The following is a 24121-nucleotide window of genomic DNA, read 5'->3' on the forward strand; positions in this document are numbered from 1 at the left end:
CAATTAAAGATGTACAAAACTGAAATTTTTTTAAAAACCAGACAAACCAGCAAACAAAAACACACAAGAACACCATTACAGCCTTTTTGCTGGGATCCTTTGGTCACATTTTCTTTCTCCACAACAAACCACTATATTGTACAATCACATTTGTAGCTGGAAGAACTTTAAAAGAAAGTTTTATGTTCTGCAGCTGGGATCGTAGAACAGAAATTTGCAACTTACGCATAGAACTTTCTAAAAACACAATGAAATGCATTCAGAATAGAGGCTAAATTACACAAAGTATACAATTAGCACTGCATCAAATAATCTGATCTCAGCTCTTGTTAAGAAACAAATTAGTGTCAATATTTGGGAGTTGCCTAAAAGAAGGAACTGTTAACCTTCACATTTCCTATTAAGCATGCAGTTAATGCAACTCTCCAGCTGTAAACACAGCCGTCAGCTTGAATCTGAGCATTGTCTAGCGTGTATTGAACAAAACAATGCGTTGATCAAAATTTTACATTGTACCACTCAAAAGCAGGCCAATAACTAACAAACACACTTGCTTACAAACATTAAAGTAACCGTGCTGCTGCACAGCTTTCTAGTGACCTGCTTCATTTACATTCCAACATTGAGGCCTTTACACACTGTATAAAATGGTATAAATATTCAATAAAAAAGATAAAGCAGCATGTTGCGTGCCACCATATCTGGCCATTTAATGAGAATAATCTATTCTCAACCAGGATTGCATTTAACTGTGTTATATAGTGAAAGCAGTTGGAAAAAATGCACAAAGCACTCTTCAGACTGCTGCCTTTCCATAACTCAATTGTGTAGCGTGTCATATAAAGTAATGTTTAATTGGAGAGCTTTTTCGGATGCAGGTTGATTTAAAAAAATCAAATTAACAAGTATTAGGATTCCATTACACTAAGGTAAGGCAAACATTACTGTAGTGCAAAGTAAGTTTAAATAATGATGATATCAGTGTTATTTATAGATGAATGGGTTCAGTTCTCCATCTCAATTTATTTAACAAGAAAAACATGTGAACTCTGAGCAGTGCCAAATTAATAAATAACACTGCAATATTTCACCATGCTTGGCAATTAACTGTATGACCAAGCTGCATTACAGATGGGACTTAAAATATTGCAAAAGGGATGTTTGCCCTCAGTTACCAGAAATCAGCCCAAACCACATCAAAAGGACTCCATTAGAAGAGATACACATGAGTGAGTGCAAAGATTACAAAAGGATCAGATACTTGTGTCACCCTGTATGCTTCCCTCCAACCCATACAATGTACCAAAAGCAATTTTGGATCTTCTGCCAGCAGTCCACTTGAGCAGCCATCGTGCAACACCAAGCTTGGAGAAGCTCAGGAAATACCACCGGAGCTCGATTTATATAATATATTAAGAAGAAATCTCCATTTTTTTTGACGGAAGCATTGCTTATGTTTTGTTTCACTTCATAATTAAACTGGGACGTGGTGGAGCTAAGACAGGTAGTGATGTTTCCAAATGCTACCACTCCTGAATGGGTTCACAATTAACCCCAAATGTTATAAAAGTGCAAAAAAATTAATATGATCTATTGAAATTAGTGATAAAGTAGTGGTTAGTGTTCTTCTGTAGAAATAATTTGCCATCATTACAATCCTTTGACTACAAATGTACCAGGTAGAGGAAACTAAAATATCTGTATTTTCATTGCTAGGGTATCTTGCACTGAAAACTTGTTTCAAGATAGACATGTAAATTCAGTATAATGCCTGCAATAATATTTTATAGGTTCCAGATTTGCCATTTAAATGAGAATATCTATATATTGATGCTAAAATTGTACCTACAAAACACTAGAGTTTCTACTTGCAAATTCATCAGCAATATGCTTCAAGAATGCAGAGGCATAATTTAGATACACATCTTGAAGTTTGCCCATAATCGATCTACTCTATGCACATAAGAAAGTACGTCACCTTTTATCTCAAAGATTTTGTTTGAACTATAGTAAAGCAAGCTGTCAAAACACCCCAAAGTCCTAAATGTCAAACATCTTGAAAAATAAATTAAATCTTTAGCCAAACTTATATCCTAAGCAAAAGGAAGTTTTGAAAAATCCCTTCCACTTAATTCCATAAACTGGTATAGTGCTATGTTGATGCAAAATTCCCAAATCTCAATGGAATGTGCAAAATGTAGCTTTAAGAACTACTTGGTGAAAAGTAATGTTTGGAGATAAATGCAAAAAATTGACGAGTTGGGCATAAAACAATTGACAGGAAACTAGTCTTAAAAATGTTAAGAGTTTCAGAGCAGTAAAACAAAAGAACTTATTTCTCATTATTAATGATTAAACAAACTTACATTTATGCAACATCATAAATGTTTCACAGTTAATGAAGCACTGGGAAATAAACTCATTTATGGAATGGATGTTGGGTCTATACGGATGCTTAATACTGGAACACTTCAGCAGATATTATATTGGAATTTTTTTTAAAGTTAATTTCCTTTGATGGTAAAATTGACCCACTTTCATTTAACTTGGCAAAAATAGTCACAAGCCACTATGCTTCTGGATGGCAGGTTTCAAGACAGATTTAAATCAAACACCTGTTGAAAAAAATTAATTACATTATCTTAAAATTTGTAAAAAATCTGGCATCCAACAGGTTGGCGACATGTATCCACCCCTACACAGGACATTATGTGCATATATAAAAGATCTACCCTAAAATTACCAAATGAACAACAGGGAAGGAGAAAGAAAGAGGCAACTAAAAGTTTGGGAGCACCCTAAACCAGAATTTCTAAAGGCACGCAACAGAAAAGATCGATAAACTACATCTTTTGGGGCATATCATTTTTGATCACAATATTTACAGTCAACAATGGTATGCACTATCTACAGATGGTACCACAAAAATTACTTGCACTACTTGGGATGGGCATTTTATGTAATTTATTCTGATCAACCAAAACAAGCAAAGTCATGAAGAGTACCTGCACATACTGCTAGTTTATGTGGACTGGAGAATTTTGGTTACAGCTTCTATTACAGAAAGAATTTTGAGTCTGTGGTGTAAAAGTCTAGTGCAATCCTGCCATGCTTCATTAACTCAGCAAATGCTAGGTCCGGCAAATTTCATCTTGCTCTTTAAAAGTCAATAATTATATTGAAGGCCAATTTTTATACACGGATTTCATCCTCTTCATCCATGAAGGTAAATTCCTCACCTTCATTTTCTTCCTCTTTGAAGGCATCTGTGGATTCACCTGTATTTTTCATGCTATCTGTATTTCCATGACTAACTCCTTCATAAACTGACTGCATCTCTTCTGTTGTCCCAGATGCCAAACTTGACACAGAGCCACTACCTTGTGATAAGCAACTACCAGAACCTGGGCTATATGCAACACCTTTAACAGTACTTGGCAAACTAGTTGCTGATTTTGAGGAATCCTCCACAAACTTTTCTGTAGTCATCTTCTTCAAATTTGAATAGTCACCTTCCTTGGCTTCTCCCAAACCAAGATCAGTATTATTTTCCCAGGTATCTTTTTCCATAACACTTAAAATGTCACCAAGCATTGAAGGACCAAGATCGACATGGAAGGACATGATGGACTCAGCATGTGTCAGTGGAAACCCACCACTGGACAGAGATGTGGGAAGGTCCGAGATATCTCCAAAATCTCTCTCATCTTGATATTCTATAGATTTACTTTCAACTCCACCAGCAGCCCCATTAACCGGTTTATTTTCAGTGTCTTCATTTGTAAGCTTTTTCAGGGGGCTTGACGAAAGGCTCTTTGCCAATTGATTAGTAGGCTCCACAATCTTATCATTTAGCTGAGGAAGGGATACTGCATTTTTCACAAAAAAAGCAGAATCACTTTGCGTCAGTATATCCTGCTTGTCAACGCGTGTCACAGACTGAGACCGCTTACTGCTGCTTCTGAATTTCCGAGAGAGCAAACCTGGTTTAGGGGTTGCTTCAGCGGGAGCAGCAGCTGTCGCTCCAACCTTGCTCGAAAGGAACGATGTGTCTCCAAAGACATCACCTCCACGACCCACATGCATTGTGTGGCGGAAATCACCGAGAGGTGCACTGATCATATCTGCAGTCAAGTCCACTCGGGAGCGACGCTTAGACTGACTGGAGCTGGCCACTAACTGTTTCAGGATCGGCATTTTCCAAATGTAGGTGACGATTACACAAGTATACTGGAAATTTCCTCTAGATGAGCAAAATAATCTCGTCTTCAACTCTCTTCATACAGCCAGAATCCACACTTGCAGCACAATGCAATCTTGAAACACAAAGTTAAAATTTCTGTAGCAAAATTACAGGTCATGAAGCATCACATTATCTGTTGCAGCCATTCCTTCGCTAATCCTTGCTTCACTGTTCCAACTTAATGCACCTAAAAAGGATAAAGATGATTTTAAAAATTAAAAGTCATAGAATTAGTTATGGACAATGTCTTAAAACAAACTATTTGAGTTCATTAAGAAACCTTCTCAAATTCAAAGTAAAATTTAATTTTCTTCTATTTTCCATGCAGTTAAGCAAAAGACAAACAATTGATATTGTTGTATAAACAAAAGTAATAATTTAAGCTAATGGAAAAGACAGTCTCAACAAAACCTTCTGAAGTAGAAATACAAAATTAGGTTTTGCAAAATAGTTTTAAAATTACTAATTAATCCTCATTGAATAGCATGCCTAATTCCAAGTGCTACATTTGAAGAAAAATACCATTATCTTGAACAGAGCAGCTTTACAAATAAGTTCTAATTGCTTGCCACTGGGACGACTGAGGCAGAATTGAACAGAAATATTGAAAATGATGAGTGGGATTAATCAGTAATAAGGAATTATTCAATCACAAGGGGTTAGTAATCAGGAGGCAAATTTATGACAAGAAAGGAAACACGAGAGACTGCAGATGTTGAGATCTAGAGCAAAAGACAGTGGATTACACAGTAACTGTGGAGGCAAAAGGATAATACTCTGTCACAGGACCAGCCGAAACTGGCCCACTGAGTTCCTTCAGCAGCTTTTTTTCTGCTTTAAAGAACAGTAATGAAGTTTAGACATGGTTAAAATTTAAAATTTAGTTCTCTTCATTTAAAAAAAAACACCAGCAGAGCCAAATGTAGGTTCCACAGAACCAAAACACAGAAATGGAGGAAATGTAAAAGACATTCAAGTAGATGGAGCAAATAAGAATAAGGAAGTTTGTACTCAATGTCTTCAAGTTTGTATTACTTCAGGATCTGACAGATTATGGTTTGCAAGGAGGGCAATTCTCTTTTACAAACATTGTGTTAGTATCCTTTCTGGAAAAAATATTTTTTCACTGTTTATTAATAACAGACAAAAATTCATAAAATAGGCTTGGTACAGGTTCAGAATAGTGCCATTTAGACTGCTTAGCAAAACAGCCGAGATTCAGTTAGTCATACAAACAAGATCAGTCCAAGAACCTAACCCAGGTTAAAGTCTATCCAGCTACGTGCCCATCTCAATTCACATATTCTATCTAAAACAGGCATTGGCTTGAAGAATTGCTGCCCTGAAATTGACCATAAATGCAGGTAGCCCAGAGCAGAATTGAGAAGACAACAGGCAGAGCTTAGAGATGTTTTACAATTCTTGATCAGTTCAACATCCATTATCTGAGAATGTAATGCTTATTACATCACATTCTGTTAGAAGTAATGATTAACAGTTTTGATTTTAACACCAGCCATCAACTGAAAGCCAATAAATCACATTTTACAGACATGTGTATGTAATCTACATTAAGATAGACATAAAATCTCATGAACTTTATACATAAAAAGTATTTCATGGGGGAACATTACTATGACTTTAAGAGATTGGAAGCTAGCCATTTGTGGCACAACTATCACCCTTCATACTTACCAGTAACTTATACAAGACTGATGGAATATTCTCCACCTGACAGGGTATCGGTCCACTCCACCAACTCAGGTTGCTCAATGCCAAAGTACACATAATCCAATAGATTTATTCCCTTCTCAGGTATGCCACAGCTACCAAATCCCACTATAATAAATGTAAGGTAATTATTGTAATGTTTATGATACACACGTGCTGCCCTGCGTTTTGTGAACAAATCTAATCCAATCACTGCCCAATTTACCTTCCATTACTTATGAGGGTATTGTTTGTGATGCTTTTGAATGAAACTTACTCTCCAAAATAATTCAATTGTTAACAGGAGGAAAGCAGTCTTAATTGCTAGATCCATACTCTTCACAAAGGAAGGTAGCTGTGGATAGTCAAACATTCCAACTCCTAGGTATCAGGATAGTATCCTAGGCCCAACCAACCTGTTGCTTCAATTACCTACCTTGAACAGAATAGCTGGTATTCAATTCCTTTTACAACTCAGTCAAAGGCAGATCATGCCTGCATGTTGAAAGGACTGGACAATATGCAGACAAGCACTGACAAACTGCAAGTAGTTGTCACACCACAAAAGGCCAAGCAATGACCATCACCAACTCAGGTCTAACTACATCCCCTTATAAATACCATCAACAATCTAGGTATCATTAATTGAAACTCAAGGACCGGTCAAATAAAAACAACAGAGCTTAGAGACCAACTATTGTGCAGTGAATGATGCACCTTGCATGAAAAGCCTTTCACCAATTACTGCATATATGTCAAACTCAAGGCCCGTGGGCCAAATTCGGCCCGCGAGATAATATCTAATTACTATTAAAGCTGGCCCCAGTAATCGAAGCGCCTATGGCGTATGATATGGCTAATGCTGAGTTTATTCAGGTACCAGGTTTTCAGGGTTTTTAGTGTTTATTCGGCAGTCTTGCTCGGCAGTCTTCTTCATAAGAAACGGAATTTGTAAAGTGAAACACTTTGTAGTTATAGCAGAGACTGAGACACATGAGAGCAGGCTGAAAAAACGGAGGCAACGAAAGCTGCGTTCACACGCGTCCGACTGATCCGGCCCGCATGAAGCTGCATTTTGCTCAATCCGGCCCGTGACCTAAAATGAGTTTGACACCCCTGAATTACGGAGTACAAGTCAGAAATGTGATTTCCAATTGACTGGTTAAGTGCAGCTCCAACTATACAAGAAGCTCAACATCTGGGGGTGGGGTAATGGCCTACTTCAATTTCTACAAAACTGAACAATCACAAATGGATGCCATTATTCAACTTCAGTTAATTGAAAACTTTTCCTGTAAGTTGTTCATGATGAGGAGGTACATTTCATTGAAGACTAAGACCATAAGATTATAGGAGCAGAATTTCTTCTCGGATACCATTTTCCAACCTTCTCCTCACAACTTTTGACATTCTTACTAACCAAGAATCTAACAACCTCTACTTTTAAGTATACCCAATGACACTGGCCTCCACAGCCATCTGTGGCAATGAATTCCACAAATTCACCACTCTCTAGCCAAAGAAATTCCTCATCTGTTCTAAAGAGACGTCCTTCTATTCTGAGGCTGTGCCCTCTGGTCCTAGACTCCCCCTCTTTAAGAACCATCCTCTCCACATACATGGTCTTTCAATATTCCATACGTTTCAATGAGATCCCCTCAAACACTCCTCATATGCTAATGCTTTCATTCACAGCATCATTCTCATGAATCTCCTCTGGACCCATTCCAATTCTGGCACATCCTTTCTTTGATAACAGGCCCAAAACTGCTCACAATACTCCCAAGTGTGGTCTGACCAATACCTTATAAAGCCTCAGCATTACTTATTTGCTTTTATATTCTAACAGTGCATTTGCCTTCTTACCACTGATTCCACCTACAAGTTAATGTTTAGGGAATCCAGCACTAGGACTCCCAGGTCCCTTTGCACCTCTGAATTCTGAATTTTCTTCTTGTTTAAAAAAGTCTATGCCTTTATTCCTTCTACCAAAGTACACAACCATACACTTTCGTACATTTTCTTCATTTGTCACTTCTTTGCTCATTGCCCTAATCTTGTCCGAGTCCTTCTGCTGATTACCTGATTCCTCAGCATCACCTGCCCCACCACTTCACTTTGGTGCTTTACAAGGACAGCTGTACTTGCGAATGTTACAATGTTAATCTGTTATGAGTTCAATTATTATAATTTAATTATCCAGCAGGGGTTCCCAACCTGTTTTATGCCATGAACTAATACCATTAAGCTGTTCATGGACCCCAGGTTGGGAATCCTTGATCCAGAAGCACAAGTTCCAAGATGATTTTCACTTGTCACTTAAAGAAACTAATTTGAGGATGTCCTGTTTAGAGACAGCTTCTGTAGTTAGGCTAGAATTTTCAACACAGTGGAAGCAACCAGATACAAGACCACTGAAATAAATCCTGACATTAATTTTGTGAAATCAAATGGCCAAAATGCATGGTCTGTTTCATTAACAGGAACCAATGTCCACCATGTTTTCTTTTTGGATCAATTAATTAATGCTACAGCCCACTGTCCTAAGTGTTGCTACAGATAATGGACTACCGTAGATTTCGCACTACAGAGCGCACCTGATTAAAAGCCGCTGGCTCTAATTTTAGAAAGAAAATCAATTTTGTACTTGTACAAGCCGCACCGGATTTTAGGCCGCAGGTGTCCCACGTTGTAATATGAGATATTTACACAGAAAGATATTACACGTGAGGATTTTTTAACTTTTAATTAAATCCATATGGTAACATAAACAAATACATATTGCAAATGCTTTTTTTCGAACCGTGCCTGTAACACGGCTACTTTTAAATATACATACGTATCGGTAACACACAAATTACGTTGCGTATACATTCCAATATCTCCTAACGACTGGTAAAAAAATATATACTGCAGCCTACCAGGAAAAGTTATTGATCGCCTTTAACTTAAAAGCAGCGTTTCACGCTCGCCTAATGCCCCCACCTTCCCGTTTATCGCAAACCGGTATTTCCCACAAGACGCGGCGAAACCAGATGTGACGTCATAGTATCCCGGGATGTAGTACTTCTAACTTTAACTAGAAAATACTAACAAATGAATTACTAAGCGAAAATATTATAAACTAAATAACTGCCATAAAGGCAGCACAATGCTTTTCTTCGAGTGTTTTCCATGTTGATGAGGGTGAGTACAAATGACTGATTTACAATAATTTAATTGTGAAAGTGCGCTTGATTTATCGTACAATTTCATTGGACCTCTGTGAACTACTCATCAATTTTATTGGTCTACTGTTACGAGGCAAAATGTTTTTGGCGGCATGAAAAAAAATCATGCATTAGCCGCACTGTAGTAAAGGCCGCAGTGTTCAAAGCTGTTCAAAATGTGGGAAAAAAGTAGCGGCTTATAATCTGACATCTACGGTAGTTTCTATATTTTACACTATGTATATCAATTTACAGGCTACTTTTCATTTTATTACAAAAAAAACACTGAATGCTTATTTGCACTTTTACTTTCTATTTATAGAATTGTTTACTCAAAATATAGAGGGAACACATTCCATACTTCAAATGAATCACTTAACCACATTCAAGAGAGATATTACCAATTTTTCTTTTATATATTGCGAACTTGAAATTCAAAGAGTAATTAGAAAATTATCATGACAATGGTGTGAAAAACTCTTGATAAACATTTAGCAGCTTATGCCTCAAATTTCACAGAAATTGGACAGACCAAACTTAGACCCACTCCAGCTCAGAACCTTGTTAGAGAATAAAGCAAAATGCAAGCTGATTTATTGCACGAGATAAACTGCTACAGAATACAATTCCTTAGAGCACATGCACGTTTTTCATGCTGATTTCTTTTGCCCCAGTATTACACAAAAAGCACTGGAGGAACTCAGCAGGTCAGGAAGCATCTATGAAAATGAATAAACAGGACGGAAACCCTTCTTCAGGGACTGAAAAAGGGGAAGATGCCAGAATAAAAAGGTGGGGGAGGGGAAGGAGGACAAGCTAGGAGGTGATAAGTGAAGCCTAGTGGGTGGGAAAGGCAAAGGCTTGGAGAAGGAATCTGATGAAAGAGGACTGTGGACCAGGGGAGAAGGTGAGGAGAAGAGGTGAGAGAACAGAGTGGGGAATAGAGGAGAGAAAGAGGGAGGAATTTTTGTTTATCGGAAGGAGAAATTGATATTCATACTGTCATTTGGAGGCTACATGGATGGAATATGCGGTACTGCTCCTCCACCCCGAGAGTGGCCTTATCGTGGCAAAAGAGGCGGCTATGGATTGACATGTCAGAACAGGAATGGGGATCGGAATTAAAATGGTCGGCCACTGGGAAATTTTGCTTTTGGTGGATGGAGTGGAGGTGCTTGACAAATTTACATCGGGTCTCACCACTGTAGAGTAGTACTGGATACAACAGACAACCCCAACAGATTTGCTGAAGTGCTGCCTCAGCTAGAAGGACTGGGGCCCTGAATGGAGGCAAGCGAGGTAGATGGGAAAGTATGGCATACAGTATATGTCCCTTGCAGGGATAACTGCAATTGAGTATGTGCCAAGGGGGAGTTTAGTGGGAATGGATGAATGGACAAGAGAATCATGGAGGGAGCTATCCCTGTAGAAAGTGGAGTGCAAGTGGTAAAGATGTGTCTGTGGTAGGATCCTGTTGAAGATGGCAGAGGGTGCGGAGATTGATGTATGTGGAGCCCTGTCGGAGGTAGGCGAGGATAGGAGGAACTTTCTCTGTAAGGTAACAGGAAGATGGGGTGAGTGCAGATGTCTGGGAAATGGCGGATATACGGGCGAGGGCAGCATCAATGGTGGAGGAAGGGAAACCCCATTCTTTGAAGGGGGGACGACGACATCTCTGGAAAGGAAAGCCTCATTCTGGGAACAGATGGGGGTAGAGATGAGGGAACTGATAATCCACATGTCACAAGTGAAATCTGCTGCTACTAACTTGCCTCCCACTCCCATGTAATTTAGATCCTAATCTCCCAATGTATACAGGCTTTCTCATTTTATTTTAGCCAATTACCATCTATGCTCTCCAGTTTCATTGGCAGAAGAGTCAGCAACCTGTTCCTTCTTTACTTTAAAACTCTCTCTTAACAAAGCAGGATTGCTACAAATTGACAATGTTATCAAATTTCATTTCTAAAAGAATCGTTTAACAATAATGGATAACAATGTGTTAACTGTAGTGTCATCTGAGCCATTTTTGCAAAACCAGCAATGAATATATGTTGTCTCACAACTCACTGGCTTTATTTAAGTGAGGAGTGCACTCACTTTTCAGTTGGACTCAAAACACAAATCAGAACACAAAGGTTTCTCACAACTCATTATAGAACAGAACAGAAGAATACAGGAAAAAGCCCTTCAGTCCACTATATCTACAGTGAATATCAACAGGAGAAAAATCTACAGATGCAGGAAATCCAAGCAAAACACAGAAAATGCTGGGGGAACTAAGCAGGCCAGGCAGCATCTATAGAAGAGTACAGTCTATGCTTCGGGCCAAAACCCTTCGACAATGACTATGATGTTAATATATAACTATTCTCATTTACCAGCACGTGGTCCGTTTCTCTTTATCCTTTGCCTGTTTATGTGGTGAAATGCCTCCAAAATTTTCAACCTGCATCTACCACTTCTTGCATTCAAGAAACCCATCAACAGTGTAATAAAAACTTACCTCACATATTTAAAAACTTTCTCCTCCTTTTTAACATTAGCCTATGCCCCCTAGTATTTGATATTTCAACCCAGGAAATATATCTAACAACTGAATATATCCAGTCGGAGGCCTCTAATGCTTGAGACAAAAATCTAAGTGTGTCAAACCTCTCTTTACAGTTTCTACACATCAATCCAGGCAAATTCCTGGAAAACTACTTCTGGCCACAGACATCCAAGTCAGAGCAACACCCCTCAACTGCCACTCCCAGTCTATGTCAATTCTAGATTTAAGAACTCACTATGGATCCCATGCAAATTAATCTTACAGAATGGCCAAAGAGGGACGCTGTCAAATTCTTTACTCAAGTCCATGTAAACACTTTATTGCTCTGTGGTTATCTTTGTCATATCCTCAAAACAATCAAATTTAAGTGACAAGATCACCCCCCCCCCGCAAAAAGCATGCCGACTACTCCTTACAAGTCCATGTTTTTCTAAATGCCAGTAAGTCCTGTCATTAAGAAATTATTCTCTAATAATTTGTCAAGCATTTGATGCAAGGCACTGAGAGACACAGTAGTCACAGGGATGAAAATACACTGGGGAAAATACTCACTTTCATTTTCCTTCTACAACACGCCGGCGTTCTATTCAAATACGGTTATAATTTGCTCCCAAAACGTTTTCGTATTTACCTTCTGTCATGGCGGCAACTGAACAAGTGATTCAGCCTAGAAACATTCGATCTACTAGGAAACAAATTAAGACTCTACTTCAACTTTTTTAAAAATCATGCCACGATAATATTGTTTACGATTCCCATTACATTCTCCAACTGATTCGTTCTTTTTGATCCCTTCGGTTTCAGCTCCGATCGACAAACTGCGTCAAACTCAAAATTTCCATGGCGTGGTCACAACTCAAAAGTCAAATTAACCTGCTCTGCCGCAATTCTTACCTGCAAGGATGGTGGGGGAAGATTATGGTAGGCAGACACAAAAAAAAAAGACGTACTGGGAAAAACTAAGGAATAAAGCTGAGCAATTGCGGAGAATAAGCTCCAAGCTCGCCTCAATATCCAGACAGGGGCGACAAACTACTGAAATTGCCCAGTAATCGTCCAGTACACGCCTTAACTAACACGAACCGTGACATCATGCTCAGAGTGCACAGTCCTCGGACTAAACTAATAAGTTACTATTGCACGAAAATCCGAAGTTTCCAAAGACGATCAAATTTAAAGTAGCGACCTTCCAAATCCAGTCAACGGCAATAACATCCCTAAAGACTGTATTTCAGATATTTGGTTCTGGAGTAATACCTCGATCCGCTTCGGTTCCTTCCTTCCTCGGGTTTATTTTCGATAAGTGGAAAAAAAAGCTAATACCAAGCTTCTGGGGGGGAAAACGGAACCTTGACTCTCGAAATCGTGCGAAGTTCTTGCTTTTACAATGCTTGATTCACAGGACTTCTTCGCGGGCGTCTTCCCGCAGACTTGGTCCGGCAGAATACCCCACAATCTGGGATAGGTGGCGTAGTGCGAGCCAGTCAGAACCACATCCCCGCCCCTTTAACTCACATCTCATCCACGTGGAAAATTGCATTCTCAATGAACGTAATGATGAAGCAGAGTAACTGACCAATTTTAAAGAATGCGATATGACAGTGTTTTTTTATGTTTTGTAGAGAATAAAGCGATTGTAAAACAGGATAGGCCACTAAATCTCAAGATGGATGTAGAATGTCCTATTGTCCTACTGTAACAGTGTCCTGACTACATCTTGTTTAAATCACTTTATCAAGAATGCTCAGACCAGATTCCCAAAGCTCTCAACTCATTCCTTAACATATAGTTGTACAAATTCAACACACAACGTACAAATTCTTCTTTCACAGTCAAAATGCTAGATACCTTGAATGTTCGAAGGAAGCAGTTTTTAAAATGCTAAAGAGTTTGTATGTGAAGCTAATTCTCTAATGTTTATTCTCTGTCTCTACATTCCAGTCTGGCAACTATCATGTCAAACATCATCTATGGAAACAGAAACTTAGTTCAATTTTCAGGCACAAGACCCCAAGGAAAAGTGAATTAGTTTCAGTTGCAGGGCAGGAATGTTTTTTTTTAAAAAAGTCAAGAACAAACTTCTGATGGAACACAGCAGATCTGAAGAGTCAGGATGAAGGATCTTGAAATGTAGACCATTTATTTCCTTTTGCAGGAGCTGCCTGACCCAAGTTCCTCTAGCAGTTTTTTTTTGTTTAGATTCCAGCATCTGCAAACTCATGTCCCTGTCACACAGTTGGACCTTGCTCTCTAAGGGGTATCCCCTTATTTGACTTATTTCACTTCCCGAACTTCTCTGCAACTAAAACTTACTTTCGACAAAATATCTTAGACCTCCAGCCCTGTTGAGTGTTTCTGACATTTCCTGTTTTGATTTCAGATTTCAATAATCTCTGTCACAGAATACAGCACAGAAATTTGGCTCAACATGCCCATGCCTAAAAGATGCCTATCTAAACTAGACCCATTTGCCTCCATTTAGCCGATAACCAAAACCTTTTTTAAAATCCAAGTGCCCTTGCAAATTTATTTTAAATGTTATTATACCTTCTTCCAGACTGGGGTTTCCTCTTGATTTAAAGCCACCATAATCATCCTAGTACTCAAAATAAGAAAGATAATGTGCTGTAATAACTACCACCCCAGTGGTCTTAACTTCAACCACTGTGAAATGCCTTGAGAAGCTGGACATGCCACGCATCTATTCCAGCTTTCCAGACACTTTCGACCCACTGCAGTTTGCCTACCTCTGAAACAGGGTCACCATCTCCCTGGCCCTGCATTCATCTCTGGAGCAAGTGGACAGTAAAGAAACTTAAATCAGACCATTGTTTATTGACTACAGTTCTGCCTTCGATACTAATAAGCTAAGCAAACTTTTCACCAAACTCCAGACCCTGGGAATTTATGCCTCTCTCTGCAACTGGATCCTTGAATTTCTGATCAGCAAACCACAATCAGTACAGATGGGCAGCAAAGCTTCAGCCACAATTATTCTGGTGCTCCACAAGGTTGCATCCTTAACCTCCTATTCTACTCCACGTATACTCATGACCGCATGGCCAGAATCTGCTCTAACCCCATCTACAATTTTGCAGATGATAACCACTGTAGTGGATCACATCTCATAATGATGAGTTGGAATACAGGAAGGAGACAGATTCATGACATGCTGTCATGAAAACAACCTTTCCCTCAATGTCAAAAGAGCTTGTCTTTGACTTCAGAAAGTCACACGCTCATGTCTACATCAACCTTGAGAGAGTTTCAAGTTCCAAGGCATGAACAGGTTCATCCATGTTGATGTCACAACCAAGAAAGCTTACCAATGCTTCTACCTTTCCAGGAGGCTAAAGAAAATTCAGCATGCCCAAAACAACTTACCAATTTTTACTGAAACACCACAGGAAGCATTCTGACTGGATAAATAATGGCTTGGTCCGCTAACTGCTTTGCATGTGATCATAAGAAACTGTAGAGAGTTGTTGATACAGCTCAGCACATCACAGAAAACAGCCTCCCCTCTATGGACCATCTGTACTTCTCACTGTCTCAGTAAGACAGCCAACATAATGAAAGTCACCACTCACTCCAGACATTCTTTTGCCTCTGATCCATTGGGCAGAAGATGCAAAACCTGAAAGCACATGCCACACAGCTCAAGGACAGCTTCTTTCTACTGTTATCATACGCTTGAATGGACCTCTTGTACAATAAGAATGGCCTCTTGGCTTCACAATCTGCTTTGTTATGATATTCCACTTCATTGTTTATCTACATTGCACTCTTTTGGTAGCTTACTTTTGCATTGCCGTTGTTTTACCTTAATGTACCATGTCATGATTTGATCTGTATAGCAAGACAAGTTTTTTTTACTCTTTTTTGGTACATGTGACAATAATTTAAAAAAAACAAACCAATGAATTGACCACTTCCTGAAGCAACTCATCTATATTTACACAATCTTTTGCGTGAATTTTTAAGAATCATTTTGTAACTTTTGCTTAACCATGCATGATGTGAAAAAATTTAATGAATTTGATAAAGCCTATTGTGAATATTTCCCAGCATGAACCACATAATAATAAACTAAAATAAGAAAACATAGCTCCTTACACCATCATCCAGGGCAGGCAAAAAAGTATAACTCTAAGATTAGTTTGACAAAAAATATATCTACAGATGTAAGAAAAAAATTGTGAACCCTTTGCAATTACCTGGTTTTATGCATTAATTACTCATAAAATGCAATCTGATCTCCATCTAAGTCACCATAATAGACAAACACAATCTGTCCGAACTATAAAACATAAAACAATTGTACTTTTCACACCTTTATTGAACACATTCTTTAATCATTCACAATCCAGGCTTGAAAATGTATGTGAATCCTTGCAAATACTGGTTTACAAGGGTTCACCTGTAATAATCCTTCAGTAGCAATAACCTCCACCAAATGGTTCCTGCAGCTGTGCAGACTTGCACAACAGTGGGGAGGAATTTTATACCATTCCTCAAACAAAACAGTTTCAGTTTGTCAATATTTCTGGGATACCAAGCATGAACTGCCCTCTTCAGGTCATGCCACAGCATCTCAATTGGGTTAAAGCCTGAACTGTGACTTGGCCTTTCCAAAACACGAATTTTCATCTTTTTAAACCATTCTGATGTTGATTTACTCTTGTGTTTTGCATTATCCAACTTCTGTTAAGCTGCAGGCGACTGACTGCTACCCTGACATTCTCCTGTAAAATAACTTGATAAAATTTTGAATTCATCATTCCCTCAACGATTACAAGCTGGCCAGGCACTGTCCCAGAAACGCTGTGGAACAACTAGATGGTCTTTTGCAAACTCGAGACGTGCAGCAATATTTTTTTTTTGGAGAGCAGTGGTTTCCTCCACGGTGTCCTGCCATGAACACCATCCTTGTTCAGTGCTTTTCTTATAGTGGACACATGAACGGAGACTTTAGAAGTTCTAGAGATTTCCGTATGTCTTTTGCTGTTATCCATGAGTTCTTTTTCATCTCCTTCAGCATTGCACACCATGCTCTTGCTGTAATCTTTGCAGGATGCCCACTCCTAGGGCAAGTAGCAACAGTACTAAATTTCCTCCATTTGTAGACAACTTCTCTTGCTGTGGACTGATAAACACTCAAGTCTTTAGAAGAAATTATCCCAGAGGTTACTTTTTTGTAACCTACTTATCACATACTTTTTTGTAACCTACTTATCACATACTTTTTTGAACCTAGACTGTGATTGTTTAAATGGTGTATTCAGTATTGACGAGAAGTACAATTGTTTGTGTGTAATTAGCTTAAGCAGATTGTGTTTGTCTTAGATGACCATCAGATCACATTTTATGAGTAATTAATGCAGAAAACTAGGTAATTGCAAAGGGTTTTTCTTGCAACTGTTCATCATTTAGGTAATAATTTAATGAACAAACATAATCTGTAGAATCTCTTGTGTTAATAATTGCATGACAGTATTGTTCTGATCAAATTCCAAGCAATGGACACTCTTGTCTTTTCATAATACAAATGAGAATTCTGGTCCAAATACACACCTTGCAATATATTTAATTTCAGTAGGAAAAGTTAACACTCCTTCATCCATCCCCTTAAAAGTTAATGCAAATCTAAAATAGGTTTTGTTTTTTTGCAGAAATAACCATGACATTTTAAATATATATTCCCATATATACTTTAAAAATGGTATTTATTGCCAACACTATCAACCCTACTTTGTTGTTTGCCTCTCAACAAAGTGAGCTTAACTAGAGAGTATACTAACAAACATACAGCAGCAATAGCAGGGTAATTTCTCCAGAAATGCAGATAGGAAGATAGCTATAGTCTAAAAAAAACCTACAGCAGTGTTCTGAGAATTCACATTCATCTCCACTGCCTGGCTAGAGCTTTTAGATCATTTTCAGCCTTAAAAAAAAACACTTTAAAATGTTAAGTGGACAATACAAGTGGAAATATTATGAGTCTAACCCTAAAATTGTTTAAGCTATCACAAAAAAAGGCAAATTAGGGAATTGCCCACTTGTCCCTTCATGCCTGTTTTGCTAATTAACATGATCTTGACTAATCTGAATGTAGTCTATCTCTACACTTTATTCCTTTCTACCCTTTTTAACTTTTTATCTCTTACTTACTCCACCATTGCCTAGAATATTCAAAATCTCTGCTTTTGCTCTCTGAGGAAGGGGATTTCCAAAGAATTCATGAAACTTGGAGACAAAAAAAATCTCAGCACTAAGAGGATTTCAAGAAAAACAGTGACCCCAGTTCAAATTTCCCTCACAAGCAGAAACACCTTTTATCTGCTTCTGCATCAAATAAGCTGTGCATTTAATTAAATAGGATAAACAGTTGTTTTTCGGGCTGAAAACCTTTATCGGGACTTGGTCTGATAAAGGGTCTTAGCCCATGACATCAATTGTTTACTCCCTGCCATAGATGTTGCTTGATTTGTTGAGTTCCTGCAGAATTTTTTTCTGTTTTACTCTAGACCAGTATCTACAGAATCTCATGCTCATCTTCTTAAAGCTTGTGTTACTGCTTGCCTGATATCCATAAATGCATCAACAGAAATTTCTTCTAATTCAAATATAAATAGTCCAAAGCTGTTGTATTGGTAAAAACAAAGTACCTAACCAGTTCATGATTGCTCATGGGCATTTAACTAATAGTTAGCCTGTATGCCATCTTAAAGACTGTAACATGCATCTATCTCTACTTATCTTAAACCAAAAATCTCATCTTTGGCAATTCAAAATTCTGGAGGAACTCAGCAGGCCAGACAGCATTTAAGACGAGGAATATACCATCGACATTTAGGCACAAACCCTTCATCAGGACTGGAAATTAAGGAAGAAGCCAGAATAAGGTGGTGGGTGAGGGGGAAGATTGGGGGATGAAGTGAGAAACTGGGAGATGATAGGTTAAAGAGGTAATGGAGAAAGAATCCAATCGGAGAGGAGAGAGAGTGGGCTACAGGAGAAGGTGCACCAGAGGGAGGTGATGGGCAGTTGAGAAGAAAAAGGGTAAGGGGGAGCCAGAATGGGGAAATTACCAGAAGTTAGAGAACTTGATGTTCATGCCATCAGGTTGAAGGCTATCCATAAAGAATATGAAGTGCCGATCCTCTAACCTGATGGTGGCCTTGTGGCAGCAGAGGAGGCCATGGACCAACGTGTCAGAACGGGAATAGGAAGCAGAATTAAAATTGATGACCACCAGGAAAATCTATCTTTTGTAATGAACAGACACTTGACAAAGTGATCCCCAATCTACGTCAGGTCTCACCAATGTAAGAAAAGGCCACACCAGGAGCACAGTAGACAACCCTGACAGACTTGCAGGTGCAGACTGCTTGGGGCCTTGAATGGTGGTGAGGGAGGAGGTAATAGGGATAGGTGCAGCACATATAGTACAGGGTGCCGTGTAGTGTAGTGGTTTGCGCGATGCTGTTTCACCTTGGGGCAATTCCAACGTCCTCTGTAATAAAGTCTGTATGTCCTTCCCACGTGAGCATGGGTTTCCTCAGGGTGCTCGTTTCTTCTCACAGTCCAAAGTAGCACCAGTTAGTAGGTTAATTGTCATTGTAAATTGTCCTGTGATTTGGCTGAGGTTGAATCAGTAGGTTTATGGGTGGCATGGCTCAGTGGGCAACAAGGGCCTGTTCCACATTATATATCTAAATAAATAAAAATAACAAGTGTCCCACTTTCAGGGGTAGTTGCCAGCAAGGAGCTCTGCGGGGAGGGATGACTTGACAAGGGAGTTGCATCGAGAGCGATCCATGTGGAAAGTGGGGGGTGGGGGGGTGGAGGAAGGAAGGGGACAAAAAGATGTGTTTAGTAGTGGCAGGATTCCATTTAAGGTGGTGGGAGATAGAGAATGAAGTGCTGGATGGGGAGGCTCGTGGGATGGTTGGTAAGGACAAGCAGAACTCTATCCTGTTATGACAGAAGATGAGGGGAGAGTGGATGTTTGAAAAACTGGAGGAGATGTGGGTGAGCGCAGCTTTAACAGTAGAGGAAGAAAACCCTAGTTCTTTGAAGGAGGACATCTCAGATGCTCTGGAATGGAAAGCCCTATCCTGAAGACAGATGTGGCAGGGATAAAGGAACTGGGAGAAGGGAATGGCATTTTTTGAAGTGACACGGTAGGAAATGCTATAGTCAATATAGCTGTGAGAGTCAGTAGATTTATAAAGATATCAGTCGACAGTCTGTCTCCAGAGATAGAGAAAGGGGAGAGAGGTGTATGGAAGGACCAAGTAAATTTGAGGACAGTGTAAAAGGGTGGAAATTGCAGGCAAAGTTGAAGAAATTGACATGTGGGTGCACCGAGCAGTATTGATGCAGTCATCGGCGTAGTGCAGTAAGAGCTGAGCAGTGTTGCCAGTGCAGGCTTGGAACATGGATCCTCCTTGGGCCCATGGCTACATCTTTGGTTTGGAGAAAGTGGTACCAGCCAAAAAAGAAATTATTCAGGGTGAGGACCGGAGGTGAACTGGTTACGTTAGTGGAGAACTTTAAGGCCTTCCAGTTGGGAGTAAGATTCAGGTTTGCTTTTTTTTATATTAAATTCATTTTTGATTATCCCAGTTGTTTCCTAGCATCCTTTTATTCTACCGTCTGAAGTGAAGTTCAAAATTTTTGATTTCTAAATCTTAATTGGGAACATGTCCCACTCACCCAACATCCTTGCAATTGTTACCCACACTAGCTCCCATCAAGAACTTAACTCACTCTAAAATTTTCATCCTTTTTCAAATCCCTCCATGATCTGGTCCCCAACTCTTCAATTGACATAAACTGAAACATGTTTAAACAAAAGGATCTTTATTCATAAGAATAAACCAATTCTTTCCATTCATAGTCAATGCTTTCTGTACTGTTCTATTATGTTCATGCACATCAGTAGCCTTGCTGCCACTCATGGGACATTGGATCATTTGAGCTCCATGATATTACTTTGAACGCCACTCTTCAATGAACAACTGACCCTAACCACTGGAATTCCTTCCCTTGAAGATGTTCCTACATACCACTCCCTTTGACCAAGCAATTGGTCACCTGACCAAACTTTACACTGAGAACAATGTTTGAGAATGCTGTGAAATACCTTGGTAGCTTATCCTACATTAAAACATAAATGAAGAAATGCAAATTGTTTATGCGGTGTGAACTCGGTCTGGGGAATGCCCAGATGGATGCTGGTGAAGTGCAAATTAGCCCTGTGTATGGCAAGAATGAGGATATGAGGATGTCATAATGGAGGTAATTAGCATACAAACTGGTGATTAGGGGAAGGTAGGTGTCAATGAAAGATTTTTAAATTTGTAAGGACGTAGGAACACAGCAAAACTTTGAATTCTGCAAGATGGGTAAAGGATAGGTAACACACACAAAATGCTGGATGAACTCAGCAGGGCTGGCAGCATATATGGAAACAAAGTACATACAACATTTTGGGCTGAGACCCTTTGAGTGGGTTGAGCTAACAATCAAGTCCAGGTCCTTTATCACAGCAAAGACATGTTTGAAGTATTTATGCATCACAATTTGAATCCTTATTGCGTAAAGGCAAGAACAGACTCAATGAGGGATTTGCAATTGCACTCTTGAAACTGATAAAAATTGAAACACACAGCAGATTGAGACTGCTTCATCTACTATTGAAGAAAATTAATTATTTTTCAAATTGAGATTCACTGAGTATTTTTAAAAATATGTTAACAGACAAAAATACTTAAAACCCTTTGTTATTGGTGTCACTTATTGTCATTCCAGATTAACATATTAATAATTCTGGTTGCATGTTATCAACAAATCTGAAGGTTAAAATATACATTTATTCTAAATGTTCCCCAAAATGTAGCATAAAATGTCAACATTTCTTTATAACTCTGCAACTTATCAGTTTTATTCCAGTTCACTCTAATCTGCGCTCAAAAATGTCATTGCTCCTGGTTCAATAGCTGATTTATCAGCCTTTGCTACTAAAATGGATAACAACATCAAAAAGGCAGTGAAGGCAGAAAAGATGTGATGCTTGATTTCAGTTCTTCAACTCATCCTAAAACACTCATATTTGGAAAGAGAGGAGGAACAGTCTTCCCTTTTACACCTGACGAAGGGTCTCGGCCCGAAATGTCCACAGCGCTTCTCCCTATAGATGCTGCCTGGCCTGCTGTGTTCCACCAGCATTTTGTGTGTGTTGTTGTTCCCTTTTACACCCCACTGTCAGACAAGTTGAGCGTCTTGCAGCAAGATCATACTTAACTCTGCACTAACGAGCTGCCATTACCCAAGGAATGACATTGATATTATAGCCCTGACTCGTTTACATTGAAATACAGTACATGGAACTTGCTTTTACAGGTCAAACAACTGCACATGATCTTACCCTTTGCAGAACTAAATCACAAACCATAACACTATAGTACTCCAAGTCACTGTTGTAAACAATTCAACAACTCTGACATGAAAAAGGAAATGACCTTTATAAAACATTACTTGAGGTACCACGCTGTAGTTAGATGAGAAGGATTTGGAGTGGGTGCAGAAAAGATGCGGATAACCTGGGGGTCGGGGGTGTGTGTGATAGAGAACACAACCAGGAGGCGTGGGATTAATATGTGCAAAGAACCAAAGGGATACGAGACATCTTGAAAAAAAGACATTGTTGCATCCAGAAGGGAGCTATATCGGTAAAGGAAGAATTGTAGGGTCACGGCAAGACGGCAGGGATTGGGTTGGAAGGACTTGAGGTCGAATGAATGGTCTTCTTCGGTACTGTAATTACTCTGTAAATTTGAAAGCCTTCAACTATTCGAATCTTAAATTCTCGAATGTCCATCCCATACCTTCTTTACTAACAAAGCTCGCTTTAAAATTCAAAATTCTTAAAACGTTTCGGGCAATCACCTTAATATGTGGCTTTGTTGCTGTGAAAAACTGGGCACCAGGTACGTTAAAAAGGCACGATACTGGTTGTTGTAATCCATGTGGCAGCCTTATTAACATATTCCTTTGTCCCCTTTAGTGTCTAGGTAAATTAAACCGCCCTGCGATTTTAAATGATTCATTCGTTTACTCCAAGCATAATAACTGTCTAGTGAAACATGTCATTGTCATAGAATATCATAAAAAGTCAGTTACACGTTTGTGCAATTTAAACTGAACTCGTATCACATACTGCGATAACAATAGAGAACAGTGCGAGGGAAAAATAGATAATCGATCAGAGGCATTTTCTCCGCTTCACTATTCGCATTTTAGACGTTTTCAAGATGCCTCAATGAATTGATTGGAACAATAGGGGAACACTCGTCGGGAATGCGCCTGTAAGGTTGTTTCAGGAGGTGTCAGTCTCGTTGTCCCGAAGTGTCCAAATGGAGAGAGTGTCAGGGAAGCTCGCCGACCTGAAAAGGGTGCGACGGGGCTGGTGGGAGGGGGTCGGGGACGGACGGTGGGATGCGGGCTCTCGCTGCGTGCGCCTTGCGGACAAGCGACCGTTCCCACCCGCCTGCCCAGCCCAACGACAGTGTCCATCCCCCTTCTCGAAAACGGCGAAAATTAGAACTCACTGAGAACCAAGAGGAAGGCGCTCTACCCGAGTAACCAACGCCCGCCGGTTTGAAGCCGCAGAAAGGGTGAACGCCCAGCGAGAGCCGGAATAATAGACACAATGCTAACCTGAAAGGAAATTCTGCACCAATCGTTCAGTCACCCTCACTTCAGAGCCGGCTCGTTGTTATTATTTCCCCCCTCCACTCCCGGTCCTCGTTTTTTTTTGTTTCTTGAACATTAACTAAGGGATTGGAACTGTCCGGGGATTCACATGTTGTCCAATCGCCGCTTGTGGCGTCATCGCGGTCGCGTCACTACGAGCCAAAGGGCCAATGGCCAAGCTGCGATGGCAAGGCCCGCCCATCCGCAGCCTGAAGTTTGCCCCGGGACTGTAGAGTGCGAGATAAATGGGTGGAGTGGTCGTTGTGCTAACAAGGACACGGTGCCTTTATTCAGAAACTGAACGGGTCCGGCACAAAGGTCTTCAATCTGAAACGTTAACTGTATCCCTTCTTCCAGGCGCTGCCCGACCGGCGGAGTGTTTCTTGCGTCCTCTTTTGTAGCAGATGAGAGTCATACAGCACGGAAACAGGAAGGGTCATGACTTGAAATATCCACCGTCCAGTTCACACCTCTTATGCTGCCCGAACCGCTGAATTCCACCAGCCATTTGCATGTTAGTACAGCCCTTTTGAGCTCTCATCTCGTGTCATCAAACGCCCAACCCTTATCTCTAATTTCATTTCTCAAATCTCCATCAATTCCACTCATCTAGGGGCAATTTATAGTGTGGTCAGCTCTCAA

General features: G+C 39.7%; 1 protein-coding gene across 6 annotated transcripts; it reads right to left on the reverse strand.

Annotated features, from left to right (window-relative positions):
• Window positions 1-1298: 1298 nt before the first annotated feature.
• On the reverse strand, window positions 1299-23614 carry cdc42ep4b (CDC42 effector protein (Rho GTPase binding) 4b). 6 transcript variants are annotated; one of them, XM_073026110.1, is made up of 2 exons: window positions 23444-23614; window positions 1299-4430 (listed from the first exon to the last, which is right to left on the reverse strand). In XM_073026110.1, the coding sequence occupies exon 2, from the start codon at window positions 4195-4197 to the stop codon at window positions 3193-3195; it is 1005 nt and encodes a 334-aa protein (XP_072882211.1). In that variant the 5' UTR covers window positions 4198-4430; window positions 23444-23614; the 3' UTR covers window positions 1299-3192. The 6 variants fall into 6 exon arrangements, with proteins under 6 accessions (XP_072882211.1, XP_072882215.1, XP_072882210.1 ...); XM_073026114.1 differs by lacking the exon at window positions 23444-23614 and adding an exon at window positions 23335-23357; XM_073026109.1 differs by lacking the exon at window positions 23444-23614 and adding an exon at window positions 12974-13180.
• Between the last annotated feature and the right edge of the window lie 507 nt (window positions 23615-24121).

This window comes from Hemitrygon akajei, chromosome 22, assembly GCF_048418815.1.
Source record: "Hemitrygon akajei chromosome 22, sHemAka1.3, whole genome shotgun sequence".
NCBI lineage: Eukaryota > Metazoa > Chordata > Chondrichthyes > Myliobatiformes > Dasyatidae > Hemitrygon > Hemitrygon akajei.